Source organism: Triturus cristatus, chromosome 5_2 (genome assembly GCF_964204655.1).
Source record: "Triturus cristatus chromosome 5_2, aTriCri1.1, whole genome shotgun sequence".
Lineage (NCBI taxonomy): Eukaryota > Metazoa > Chordata > Amphibia > Caudata > Salamandridae > Triturus > Triturus cristatus.
Genome location: NC_140588.1, coordinates 363679685 through 363693693, shown reverse-complemented (window position 1 = coordinate 363693693; position 14009 = coordinate 363679685). Strand labels below are relative to the sequence as shown.

At 47.3% G+C, this 14009-nt stretch overlaps 1 protein-coding gene across 2 annotated transcripts in view; it reads left to right on the top strand.

Annotated features, from left to right (window-relative positions):
* Window positions 1-14009, top strand: part of RPP40 (ribonuclease P/MRP subunit p40) — a 450868-nt gene that overhangs the window by 240944 nt on the left and 195915 nt on the right. For both annotated transcript variants that reach the window (XM_085607195.1, XM_085607196.1), the window contains exon 5: window positions 5371-5505. In XM_085607195.1, the coding sequence (XP_085463321.1) occupies window positions 5371-5505 (135 nt within the window). The remainder of the gene's footprint in view (window positions 1-5370; window positions 5506-14009) is intronic.

The following is a 14009-nucleotide window of genomic DNA, read 5'->3' as shown; positions in this document are numbered from 1 at the left end:
CACCCATGTGCCTATTATAGTCTAAAATGCACACAGGTTTGCGCGCTTCAGCGACCTGACCCCAAACAGTCACAGGTGCAGTGCTTTCATCATGGATGGTAGTCAGCATGTAGACATCTCTCCTGTCTGTAAACTTCACAGCAAGAAGCTCCTGGCAACGCAACGTACTGCACTGTCCCAGCACAAGCTTTTGACAAACAAGTTCTTTCGGGAAACCTTTACGGTTAGGGCAGATTGTGCCACAAGCAAGAGTGTCCACTTTGGCCAATTCCCTGAACAACCGCACACCAGTGTAGAAGTTATCTACATATAAATGGTGGCCTTTGTTAAAAAATCCTCTACCAAGTTCCCAAACAATTTTCTCAGTCACTCCAAAAGTGGACGGACAACCAGGGAGGTTAATCCTAGATTCCTTACCGGTGTACACCCTGAAATTAGAGACATATCCAGTCCTACTGTCACACAGCATATACAGCTTTATTCCATAGCGTGCCCTCTTACTAGGAATGTATTGCCTAAAAAACCAAGCGGCCCTTGAACAACACCAAAGACTCATCCACTGCAATTTCTTTCCCAGGGGCATAAATCTCAGAAAATCGATCAACAAAGTGATCAAGGACAGGCCTAATCTTAAAAAGACGGTCACAGTCAGGGTGATCTCGTGGCAACGCTAAACCATTATCAACAAAATGCATCATCCGAAGCAGAAGCAAATACCTGTCACGAGTCATGACTGCCGTAAAAATAGACGTTACCATCAAGGGACTGCTAGACCAATATGAAGACATTGATGGCTTCCTTAGCAAGCCCATCAAAAAAGTTAAACCCAAGAACTTCTTCATCTCTTCAACATTTGTGGGAGTCCACCAGGTAGCTCTAGAGTGTGGCTTAAGACTGGCACTGTTGTCCCTCAAAAACTGTTCGGCATACAAATTAGTCTGCTCAACAATCTCTGCCAAAAACACATCGTCCATAAACAACTGAAAAAAATTTACCGGCAAAACGTTTTCAGTATTCACTCTAGACCCTGGAACACCAGTAAACTCTGGCAATGCCGGCTGCACCATGCCAGGGGCAACCCAGAGGTCATCACTTTCAAAGGGAAGCCTTGCAGCCCCATCCTGCAGCCCAGATGCCTCTTGCCGCACTACACCAACCGGAAGCCTTGCAGCCCCAGGCTGCAGCCCAGATGCCTCTTGCCGCACTATCGGCACATCAGTCTCCTCCTCTAACACAGGCACTTCATCCGCACTAAGAGTATCTTCATCATCCGATGACTCCATATGGAGAGACAACTCACTGCCAGAATCGTCCCCTGCCTCCTCTCCCTCAGATGCAGAGTCAGTCTCTGAACCATGGTCAGAGGAAAACTCAAACAGCAAACCAACAACCTGCTGAGCAGTAATCCTGCGGCTAGCCATTATACTTACTAAGATAGAAGACTGCACAAACAAGTCAACAACAACCAACAATGTGAAAACCAAGTAAGTAAAGAAATGTGTACCTTTATCACAAAGATCAATGTACTCAAAAACTATACAATCCAATTACAAGAGACAGCTGCACTCACCAGAAACCAACTCTGCAGTGACACAGCAAAAACCAACGATATCAAACTAGAAAGAAGAAAAAAAAACAAATTACTCACAAGACAACAAAATACACATCGAGCACCAATGCAAAAAGTTTTTGACACTCAAAAACCAAACATACTGCTATTATTACACCATTTGCAAAAAAAAAAACAGGCAGAGAAATCAAACACATTTACATTGTACAAAAAAAAGTCTCTTACCAAACTAATCAAACAGCAGAACAAAACGGCAAACTGAAAAGAGGAAAAGCCTTCACCTAGAACAAAAAAGTTTTTTAAAAAAAACATTACAATTCACAAAAAATATAACAATAAACATTATAACATGCTATGTCACTACCCAAATGGTCAATCGGGTTGTGTGCCAGGTGGGGCAGAAAACAGCAGGAAAAAAAAGGCTACTCCATCCCGGGGCGGGTGAGCCAAATACATATTATAACAAATTGCACCCTGGAAGCGAGGGGTCACTTCTATTTTTATTTAAACTAATTCCCTGGTGTCTAGTGGGCTTTTCTGCCCCCCCTGGGAGCAGAAACGGCGAAAAAATAAAACCGATCTGCCCCCAGAGGGGGCAGAAAAGTCTTCAAATGAATTAGGGGGCCCAGGAAGCGACCCTTGCCCAAGGGGTCGCTTCCTACAATGATAATCAGATCCCTGGTGTCTAGTGGGCTTTTCTGCCCCCCCCCTGGGAGCAGAAACGGCGAAAAAATAACACCGATCTGCCCCCAGAGGGGGCAGAAAAGTCTTCAAATAATTTAGGGGCCAAAGGAAGCGACCCTTGCCCAAGGGGTCGCTTCCTACAATAATATTTATATCCCTGGTGTCTAGCGGGCTTTTCTGCCCCCCCCCCCCCCCGGGAGCAGAAACGGCGAAAAAATAACACCGATCTGCCCCCAGAGGGGGCAGAAAAGTCTTCAAATAATTTAGGGGCCAAAGGAAGCGACCCTTGCCCAAGGGGTCGCTTCCTACAATAATATTTACATCCCTGGTGTCTAGTGGGCTTTTCTGCCCCCCCTGGGAGCAGAAACGGCGAAAAAATAACACCGATCTGCCCCCAGAGGGGGCAGAAAAGTCTTCAACGCATTATAGGGGCCCAGGAAGCGACCCTTGCCCAAGGGGTCGCTTCCCAAATACAAAAACACACATCCCTGGTGTCTAGTGGGGCATCCCTGCTCCACGATCGCGACGCTGTGCGCGATCGTGGAGCAGGAATGTCCTGTATTGAGACATCAGGGGAGAGGAAATACTCTTTCCTCTCCCCCGATGCCTCAATACACTCCAAAAGGCCCCCGCCGCCCCACCGGAGCACACAGCACTCACCCTCCCTCTGTGGACGCCTGGAAGCAAATGGCTTCCAGGCGTCCCAGCGCTTCCTGATGACGCCGGCGCGCGCTGTGCCAGCGCTTCCCCCGGGGGCTGTGCTCATGACGGAGCGGTTCCGTCATGAGCACAGCCCAACCGATGCTCCTGACGGAACCGCTCCGTCATGAGCATCGAAGGGGTTAACTGTCAGGGCCTTGGGTGGGCGGAATTTGCGTAGTAGCGCTACGCAAAGCTCCGCGAAACGGTAAAAAATGTCAGCGTGCACGCAAAAGTTCCGCGAACATGCGGAATTGCTTGTTCTGCCCGTTCACAATGCTTTTTTCTTGTTCGCGAATGCTATTTGCGTGCTCGGGGAGAAATATCTCGCGAACACGCATTTTGAAAGCGCGAACAAGCAAAAAAATTCCGCAAAGCCGCAGATCACAGAATTTTTGGTAATGCCGCGTTCTCCGCGGAACGCAAAATTACACAAATTCCGCAAATTCCACGAGCGGAATGGAATTTACCACCCAGGCCTAGTCAGGGCAAATCATTTTAAAAGTAAGGTTGAGGCAATTTTTAGTTTTGCTCATAAGTTAGGACGAAAAACAGTTAAAGAGCTCGTTTACCTCTACAAAAAGAAAGGTGTGGGTGCCGGATCATATGGGGTTGGCTTGTGGGGATATTCAAATGAAAACCCTTTACAAAAGGTGGAAAATTCATTTTTGAGAAGATTATTACAGGTTCCCCAAAGCACAGCTAATATATAATGTCACGAAGAGCTTGGTCTTTCAAACCTAATGGACTGTCTCAATCTCTCTCCCTTATTGTTAACTGTTAAGGCTTGGACTAACCCTGAGGCCTCTTTGGTGCGTGCTTGCATTTCTTGAGGGGTGCTTGAGTTTTACTAGGGTGATGGAGATCCCTTGGTTGTCATATATAAAGAAGTCCTTTGAATTTTTTAATTTGAAAGAATTGCACGACAGTCCACCCACAGTTACTGTGAATAGGAAAGAGTTCGTAAAGCGTAACATTTTAAGCTATTGTATTTATAGTAGGTTAAAGAAAGCGCAAGATATGTCCCTTTGGTGTCAACAAATGAGAGAACCTTATTTAACTTGGGAATCAAATCATGTTTATAGGGGGTATCTTTTCCTTCTCAGATTTACCATGATCATCTGTGGATAGCATTTCCTACTTATTTATGTGCTATACCTCTGCGTGTGTGATCAATCATCTACACACATGCCACTTGATTCTGTTTTGCCCTTTATATGAGGCTTTTAGGCGACGGTTTTTAATACCTAATATAAGGAAATCCAATATTAGACTTTATTTGGAAGGCAAATGCTATTTACAACGGATGGAAAACATGTTTGCTGGGCAGTTTTTAATTTCTTAAGGATGGGCATAGTATTTAGAAAGAGATACTATATTATCTAGTAGCTAGAGCCCTGAGATGAAGTAACTGTGAGGGTCGGATATTTTAGGAGAGCCTTCTCGTCAGATTCACTTTTAGGAAAGAGGGCAAAGTCATAGAGTGAATAATGGTCGAACGAATTCGTTGAAAAATGTTGTAAGTTCTTAATTGTTGAAGACACTAGTATTTACTGCATATGTATTCTAATGAATTATAATATTTATATTGTTTTTAAATGTGACAGGGAAATTTTAAATTTGTGATATGTTATGATGCTTTCTTGGATTCTTGCAATCCGAATTAAGTTTTATGATTACATTAATATTATAGTAGATTCTTACAGGTGTTCTTTTCTTCTTTTGTACTCCCGATACCCATGCTTGATCTAATGTATTTTAAGGCTTAATTATTTGGAATGACGAATGGCATGGAAGTCTGTCAGGAAAGCAAACCGAAACCCAAAATATGAATGACAGTGTTATCTTTATTGCTAAATGTTTGAGATATGGAAAACTAAGTATGTTGAACAGAGAGAGACAAACAGGATACCTTTGAGGGTGATTGTGCGCTTTACAAATACACATAGCATAAAATAACAAACACTGGGGGTCTCATTATTATTACTGCTCAGATGGGGACAGTTAGAGTGTGACCACCATGCATCTATTTTGTTTCACGCGGAGATTTTAACAGCTGAAAGCAGCGATCTCTGGAGTGAAATGGGGAATCCTGTAGTGAGGGGAAAGAAACGGGCCCGGAATTACCGATTCCACTGGAAATGACTACTTTCTAATCGAACCATCAGTATTCTGAAGATTTTCAATGTAGCAAAGCTTCACTCCATTGGTCTGGTTCTTCTTTGACGATGTTGTGCAGGTATTTTCCATCTCTTGTCCTTCTTCCACTGAGAATTAAAAATGCCTTTCTGTTGTTTTTGATGTAATTATCTGTGTTCTTTTTATTTGCTACAGTACTGGCATAGTGCAGTATGTGTTCAATTAAAAATTGGGCAGCAGAATATGTTTCAAAGTGTGCTTTTTTAAATTAATTTCAGTCATTACAATCGACCTGACAGAAGCCGCTTTCGCTCCAGATGGAAAGAAGTATAAAAGAGTGACTTGGGCCTTGAAAGAAAAGAAACCTATGAACTTCGACTTTCTAATGGCTTGGCATTGCTCAGGTGTTGAAGGTCTGTAACACACTTCATTTTACCAGCTAAAATCCCTTATTGTATGCTGCAGGGTGGTCTGGGAAGGTAGCAAATCAGAGTGCGTGCAGCCTAGTGTTACATAAAATGGATTTATTTACCATGCCTCTCTTGCTTACATCATTTATAAAAGACGACCACGCTCGGCGGCATTCAAAGATCTGTGGGCTTTCGTATCATGATAAATAGTTAATAAAAAAAAAGAAACCACACACACAATTCCTTTCAACCTGCCCGACACCCGTGGTTGCAACATCCACGCTCTTAAGGAAGAGAAATTGACCTTTAATCTACCACGCATGGCTAGCCAGCCCCTCTCCCTCTCTCCGACGTGCACAAGGAGGAGGAATGGGGGTTTGGGGCACAGGCCATTAAATAAATCTCGTATGATAGATACTACCACTGAGAATGCATCTTCCCGACCCTTGATTGTACTGTTGTTGTCGTCTCTTCCCCTATTTGACCCCTGATTCTACTGTTTTTCGCTCTTCCCCATTTGACCCCTGATTGTACTGTTTTCTCTCTTCCCCATTTGACCCCTGATTGTACTGTTTTTTTCTCCTCCCCATTCTGTGAATTGTTGTATTTTTCACCTGCTCCTTACTCATTTTTCGCGCTTGCACTGTACCCCTCTCCCTCTCCTCGCCATTCCCTTCTCCCTGATTCTCGCCGCTGCTGACCCGCGGCCTCTCCCCCCTGACCTCGCCCGTTTCCCGCCTCCCAGCTGCGCGTCCCTCCCCTCCCCTACATAATGCAGGCAGCGGATGCGCCTAAGGCAAGCCCGTCTGCGCCCGACCGTGGCCAGCGCCAGGAACCCTGGTCCTCCTAGGCCCCTCCGTTACGACTCCGCCACCCTCCACGCACTCAATCCCGGAAGACGAACACCACCCATGGGCAGTTCTCGTGCAGACCTTGCCGCAGATCCTTCACCATCGACAAAGCCCCCACTAACGCAGAAGGCCCGCCCGATGCACGCACCACCGAAACCCTGACATGCATCCTCCTCAACGTACGCTCCCTGCACCGACACGCCATAGAGATCTGGGATCTGATCGACACCCTCTCGCCCGACGTAACCTTCTTCCCGGAAACTTGGACCAACACCACCTCCGGCCCCGACATTGCCACCGCCATCCCCGACAGCTACAAGATCCAGAGAAAGGACCGCCCAAGAGGAGGAAACCCCATCGCACACAAAACCCCCTCCCTCCGACTCTCCACCTCCAGCACAAGTGACCCCCATCCCAAAACAGAACACCTCAACTTCCAGATCCAGACCAGCCCTAGGACCACTCTACGCGGCACTCTCGTCTACAGACTGCCGGGACCTCGCAACTAGCCCACGACCACCATAGCCGAGCTCGCCCCACCCCACACCATCACCTCCACGGACTACATTCTACTCGGAGACCTTAACTTCCACCTCGCCAACTGCAACGACCCCACCACTCTCCTCGATAACCTCGCCAACCTCGGACTGAAGCAGCTGGTCAACACGCCCACCCACAGAGCTGGACACACCCTCAACCCCATCTTCACAGGAGGAACGAACATCCAGTTCAGCCACACCACGCAGCGCCACTGGACGGACCACCACTGTGTCCATTTCACCTTCAACACCACCACCACACCCAAGACTGCCCCGTGCCCCCACGAAGATACTGGGGTAAGGTCACAGAGGAACACCTCAACAGCATCCTCCTCCAAGACCCCCCCCAGCTCCACGACCGACACCAACTCTGCAGCCAAAGAATTCCACTGCTGGATCTCCTGCTGCACCGACGAGCTCGCACCCCTTTGCCACCCTGCCAAACAACTCCCTCTGAAAGCTGACTGGTTCACCACAGAACTCCAATAAGCCAGGCACACCTGCAGACGCCTAGAGAAAACCTGGCGAAACCAGAAAACCACTGAAGCACAGAACAACCACAGGAACCCCCTGAAGGAATACCACCAGCACATATGAGACACCAAACGGACCTTCTTAAGAGACAAAGTCCAGACCAATGCGGCTAACGCCAAGGAAGTCTTCAACGTCATACAGCAGTTAACCTAACCCCCCATCAAAGCCACGAACGTCACACCCCTCCAGGAACTCTGCGACAAGCTCAGCTCCTACTTCCACCGGAAGATCCAGGCCCTCTACGACAACTTTAGCAAACAGACGCCGGACACCACCCCCCTCTCCGCCACCGCAGAAAAGCCAATCGTCACAACCTGGAATCCCGCCACCATCAAACACATCACCACGACCATGAAGAAAACCCACGACCATGAAGAAAACCCACTCTGGGGCCCCGACGGACCCCTGCCCACCACACATATTCCACAGGGCCGCCGCTGCCATCGCACCCGAACTAGGACGGACCTTCAACGCCTCCTTCAGATCCGGCACCTTCCCAGACGACTGGAAGCGGGCGGAAGTTAAACCCCTCCTCAAGAACCCAACGGCCAATCCAACAATCCTGAAAAACTACAGCCCATCTCTCTCCTCCCTTTCACGGCCAAAGTCACCGAGAGACTCTTAAATGCGCTGCTGACCACCTTCATCGAAGAGAACTCCATCCTGGACGCCTCACAATCTGGATTCCGCAGCAACCACAGCACCGAGACTGCCCTCCTCGCAGCAATGGACGACATACTCGACCAGGGACACACCGCGGCCCTCATCCTCCTAGACCTCTCCGCAGCCTTTGACACGTCTCTCATCGCACACTCGCAGCCAGACTCCATGACGCGGGGATACAAGAACCTGCCCTCGACTGGATCCAATTCTTCCTCTCCGGCAGAACCCAGAGGATCAGCCTCCCTCCCTTCCTCTCCGAATCAACTGCGGAGTACCCCAAGGATCGTCGTTCAGCCTGACGCTCTTCAACATCTACTTGGCCCCCCTCGCCGCCATCGTCCGACAGCACGGGCTCAGCATAGTATCCTACGCCGATGACACCCAGCTCATCCTCTCGCTCACGAAGAACCCGGAAGACACCAGACTCTGCTTCCACGAAGGAATGAAGGAAGTCGCAGTTTTGATGAAAGACAGTTGCTTGAAGCTCTACTCAGAGAAAACCGAGGTCCTCATCCTCGGCCCCTGCACCTCCGCCTAGGATAACATCTGGTGGCCCTCCACCCTTGGGAAGCCACCCACCCCTACAGACCACACATGAAATATCAGCATTATCCTCGACTCCTCCCTCTCCATGAACCGCCAGATCAACGCCGTGGCTTCCACCAGTTTCAACTGCCTGGGCATCCTCCGCAAGACCTTCAAATGGATCCTCCCCGATTGCAGAAGGACCGTCACCCACGCGCTCATCACCAGAAGACTGGACTACGGCAACGCCCTATATGCCGGAATCAACAGAACTCTTCTACACAAACTCCAAACCATCTAGAATGCCGCAGCCAGACTCATCCTCCGAACACCTACGAGACCGCCACTGGCTCCCCGTTGAGAAGAGGGTCACCTTCAAGCTCCTCATCCACACCTACAAATCCCTCAACCACATCGGACCCAAATACCTCAACGAGAGAGTCTCCTTCCATGTACCCAAAAGGAACCTCCGCTCCTCTGACCTCACCCTGGCAGAGGTCCCTCACATCCGCAGACAACATCCGCAGACACAGAGCAGGCGTGAGAGCTTTCTCCTACATCGCAGCCAAGACCTAGAACGAGCTCCCTGTGAACATCAGACGCTCCCCGACCCTGCACACATTCAGGAAGGACCTCAAGGCCTGGCTCTTCGACTGATCTGGAGCTGCCTACCTCCCTCGCACCCTCCCCGCCCAGCGCCTTGAGAGTAGTGGGCTTTACAAGCCCCTGATTGATTGAGACAGCTACACAGTGGCGCGGCTCCTCTACTAAGGCGAAGGAGCCTTGCTCCACTGCGCAAAAAGGAAAAATAAAGTGACAATGTATCGTTATTGTCATTTTAATTTTACCTATTGCCTGTGTGTGGGACGGGGCAGGGCGGGGCTGGCCAGTGCAGGGAGGAGTGCTGTCCACTCCCTAAGTGCGCATGAACTGTTTGGTCGGCCTTCTTGGGCAGACCAAACAGTTCATGCGCACTTTGCATGTTCCGACCAGGCTGCATTGCACAGCCTGGTGAGGAACATGCACAGGCTCCCTATTCGAGTCTGAGTCCCGATCCACGGCGCTAAGACCAATCACAATGCAGCATTAGGAATTAGATTGTAACCCAGATTGGGAGGAAGATATAGGCATCCACTGAAGGAAGATGTATTTTGACTGTGATGATTGATCAATGAGTTTAATAAAATGTTTTTATTGATTTCTGCTTTTATATTGGTTTTAAATTTATAAATTTGAGTTTCATATAATTGTTTAAAGACTATGGTGGTCAATAGTGTAATAATTTTACATTAGACAATAGCTGTTGTTTAAGAAAATTGTCCCATTGACTGAAAAATAGGTACATATATGAGCATATGACACTTGGTCCAGGGTAAATGTTTTTGCCCCGCTTTCAGAATTTAATACAGGGACTCTTTGTGTTTTTGCAAAGATCATCAAGGCTTCACTTCTGCAAGGTGAGATCCCGGACTGCTTGAAGGCGGGCCTAGTTCTACCTATTCTCAAAAAACCCTCTGCTGACCCCATTGACTTGAACAACTACCGCCCAATCACTAACATACCCACCCTGGCAAAACTTCTGGAGAAATGTGTTCATGAACAACTATGCAACCACATTGAGCAATTCCAGCATCTCGGCCTATTCCAATCGGGCTTCCGCACTGGCCACAACACAGAAACGGCAATCACTCCCATTGTGGATGACGCTCCCACTTTACTTGACCAAAATGAAGCCTGCCTCTTAATTCTGCTCTATCTCACCCCAGCGTTTGACACTGTCAAACATGACAATCTACTTTCCCTCCTGGAACACAAGAAGGGGCTCTCAGGCACTGTCCTTAAATGGTTTTCCTCCTTCCTCAGCAACAGAACACAAAGAGTCAAATCCAACCAGTCTCTCTCCAACCCAAGCCCATGCACACTTGGTGTTCCCCAAGGATCCTCACACTCCCCCACACTCTTCAACCTTTTCCTTGAACCTCTGACGTTAATTCTTAAAGCCTCAAACATCCAATATCGCATGTACTTGGATGACACCCAACTCCACATGAAAATCTCCTCCCCTGAAGAAATCAACTCCCTCAATGGAACCCTTCTCAAAACCCTCAACTGGCTCACCTCCAACCATCTCAAACTAAACGCCCTCAAGACGGAATTCCTCCTCATTGTACCCGCTAGGCAAATATCCACCGTGGTGAAATTCCTCCGTAACCTCACAGCATTCAACTGCACACCTCACATCGTGGACTCCACTAAATCACTGGGAGTTGTGCGTGACAAAAACCTAAACATGCAAGACCAAATCAGATCATCAACCAAAGGAGCGAACTTCCAACTTTGCATCCTAAGAAAACTCAAACCCTTCCTTCCCCATGATGACTTTAAATTGGCGGTGCAAGCACTTGTCATATCTAGACTAGAATACGGCAGTGCGACTCTTTGCGGTTTGCCGAAACTCAGTTTAGCACCTATCCGCGCATCTCTAAATGCTGCTAATAGTCTCATCACGGGCTCCAAGAAGAACCCCCACATCACCCCGGACCTGAAGAGGCTCAATTGGCTTCCCTTTGAAGCAAGGATACAACTAAAGATCGCTTGTATGACCCATAGGGCACTACACTTTAACACCCCACTCTACCTGACAAACAGGCTGGAACTCTCTGGTGGCTCCCGGTCCACAAGGAGCACCGGCACACTGCTGCTCAAGCCCAAGAAATTTAATAAGCTTAAAACATACAATCGTTAATTCTCTGGCATCGCCCCGAGAATCTGGAACTCCCTCCCAGTGTAAACACGACTGATTCCCCCTACACTTGCCTTCAAAAGGGAAGGCAGAAAACTTCTAATGAACAATGCGTTGAACTAGATGCTGTGCTCCTCTTGCCGCTAAGTTACTGTATCCTGTCTCGTTTGTTCTTGTTGTTGTTTATTGCCCTATGGTTCGGTCTCTCCCAACCGGCTACCCTTTTCCTCCTCAAGTTCATCCTGCACCTGCTGTATTTTGTCCCACTGTTTCCCTGATTTCTCTCCCCTAGCTGTTCCTTTGTCGACTTAAACCGTAAAGCGCTCTGATACCCTTCGGGGTCATGTTCACCCTATACAAACCTATAAATAAATACATAAACCGAGACGCGAGAATTTTTTAGTAAAATTTGGTATCCACATTCATAAGGGATATGGGCCGATAAGATGCGGGGGTGTCGGGGGGTGGGAGGGGGGGCTTCCCCTTTTTTTGAAAAATCACAATATCTGCTCCTTGCCAGGATTCTGGGGGGACCCCACTGTATTGTACTCCAAGAAACCGGTCCAAACGTAATGGAGCAATCTCCTCCTGAATGGCTTTATAGAATTCCAAGGGTATTCCGTCAGGGCCTGCCGCTTTTCCTGAGGCCATGGACTGCAGGGCTAGTAGGACCTCCTCTATTGGTGTTTTTATTTCCATCTCCTGCCTCATTTCTTCACTTACCCTACGTTGATCCCCCATAACTGTTTAATTTTCGCAGGATAAGATAGGGTCAAGATTAACCTGCCGGTATAAATCTTGATAAAACTTCTCAAAAACCTTAATGATATTTTTTAAGTCTGTAACTCGTGCACCATCCTGTCCTTTAACCTCAGCTATGTTATTCCTAACGACACTCTCAGCTTAGTGCGCAAAGCCAACAGCTTGCCCACCTCATTTTTATATGCCTGAAAGCCTGCCGCCCCCCCCTTACTATAATAACTTTTACTCTCGGCTTTCGCTACCGCTATTTTCTGCTGTAGTGATATCTCGACAGCTTCCTGCTTTTGCCTAATGGCGAGCATGTGCTCTTTTTCTAATATTTCCAGCCTTTCAATCAAGCCATTAATTTCATCTTTCACTTGTTTCCTGGCCCGACCTACAAAGCTGATTGTTTCCCCCTCAAGCCCGCCTTAAAACTATTCCAGACCATACATCGTGATGAACTATAACGATTCATCTCAAAATATTGTATCACCCACTGTCTAATATAATTCACATACCACTCATTAGTCAATAACGTTCTGTCAAATGTCCATTTGCTTTGAACATGATCCCTCCCTTCAAGTGCTAGATCCATAATTAGTGGGTTATGATCGGATAGCAGTTTTGGTAGTTTCCTTATTCTCACCGCCATTAGCAGGGAGGAAGAGGCGTGAAAATAGTCTAATCTTACATACTTCTTATGAGGGCATGAGAAGGATGTATATCCTGGGTCAGCAGGATGTTTTGCCGCCCATACATCCGTTAAGTCATGACTTGTCATAAAAGCGGATAAGGCCTTATGGACATATGGCTTTCTTCCCAGATATTTTTGTGTTCGGTCTCTATTTGCCTCATAATTGATTCAAATATCCACATATTATTAGTGGACCTGGCCATAGTGCTAACTCAATTTCAAGATCATAAAAAAAATTCTGATCGTCCTGATTCGATCCGTATATCGTGCAAACTGTCAATCCTATGGGAAGCAGTACGATAGCCCATCTCCCCCATTTATCCTCCAGGATGCGTTTAGCTGGGCCCATACTATTCTTTACATGGATCGCCACCCCACTAATAGTAGAAGTTTGCGTGGAACATGCTACGAGGGTGTGTCCTCTAATAATTAGAGTGTCTTGCTTCCCCCAAGGAATATGCGTTTCTTGTTGACATATTATGTTGACATATTAGCCTTCAGCATTCTTAAAGCCTCTGCAACCCTAATACGTTTCGTTTTATCATTTAAACCCCCCTACATTGATTGAGCATCTACTGATTTTACCCAATTATATAGTACGATTTTCTCTCTCTTAATCGTTGCTTCTTTCCCCCTCTTTCTTGAATGATTCTGTTCCTCGCATCACTGATTTGGTTTCTCTCCAATTCTCTCCAATTTTCGACTTCCCTTCCTCCTGTGCCCAACCCCCCTGAAAACACTACTCCCCCCCCCCCCCTTCTCCCCTCCCACTCTGGCCCCCCGTGCCACCCGACCATGCCACCGCTGCCTTCCCCCACCCTATCCCATATTGAAAAGCTTCCAGACTGAACTCAGTCTGTGGTGTTGGTTGCTGCTCCCTGACCGATATGTCCAATTTCATGACGGCAGTAAGCAATAAATAAAGACTCCCGCTGAACCATTGTGATGCAGGTAAAAGATAAAAGAGAGGGAGACCGAGATAGATAACAACCTAAAAGAAAAATAACAGGTTAAAGCTATCTACCTACATGAGGTGAATTTTTTTTTTATCAACATTTCTTTCCTAATTTTCTTAGTTCATATTCTTGCCCCCTATTGCGTTTATCTGTCCAAGACTTTGAGCCCCATTTCTCCAGGTATTCCTTAGCCTTAACCTCTGAAGTAAAAAAACGATCACCCTTAATTACTTTCAGGTGAGCAGGATACAACAGGAA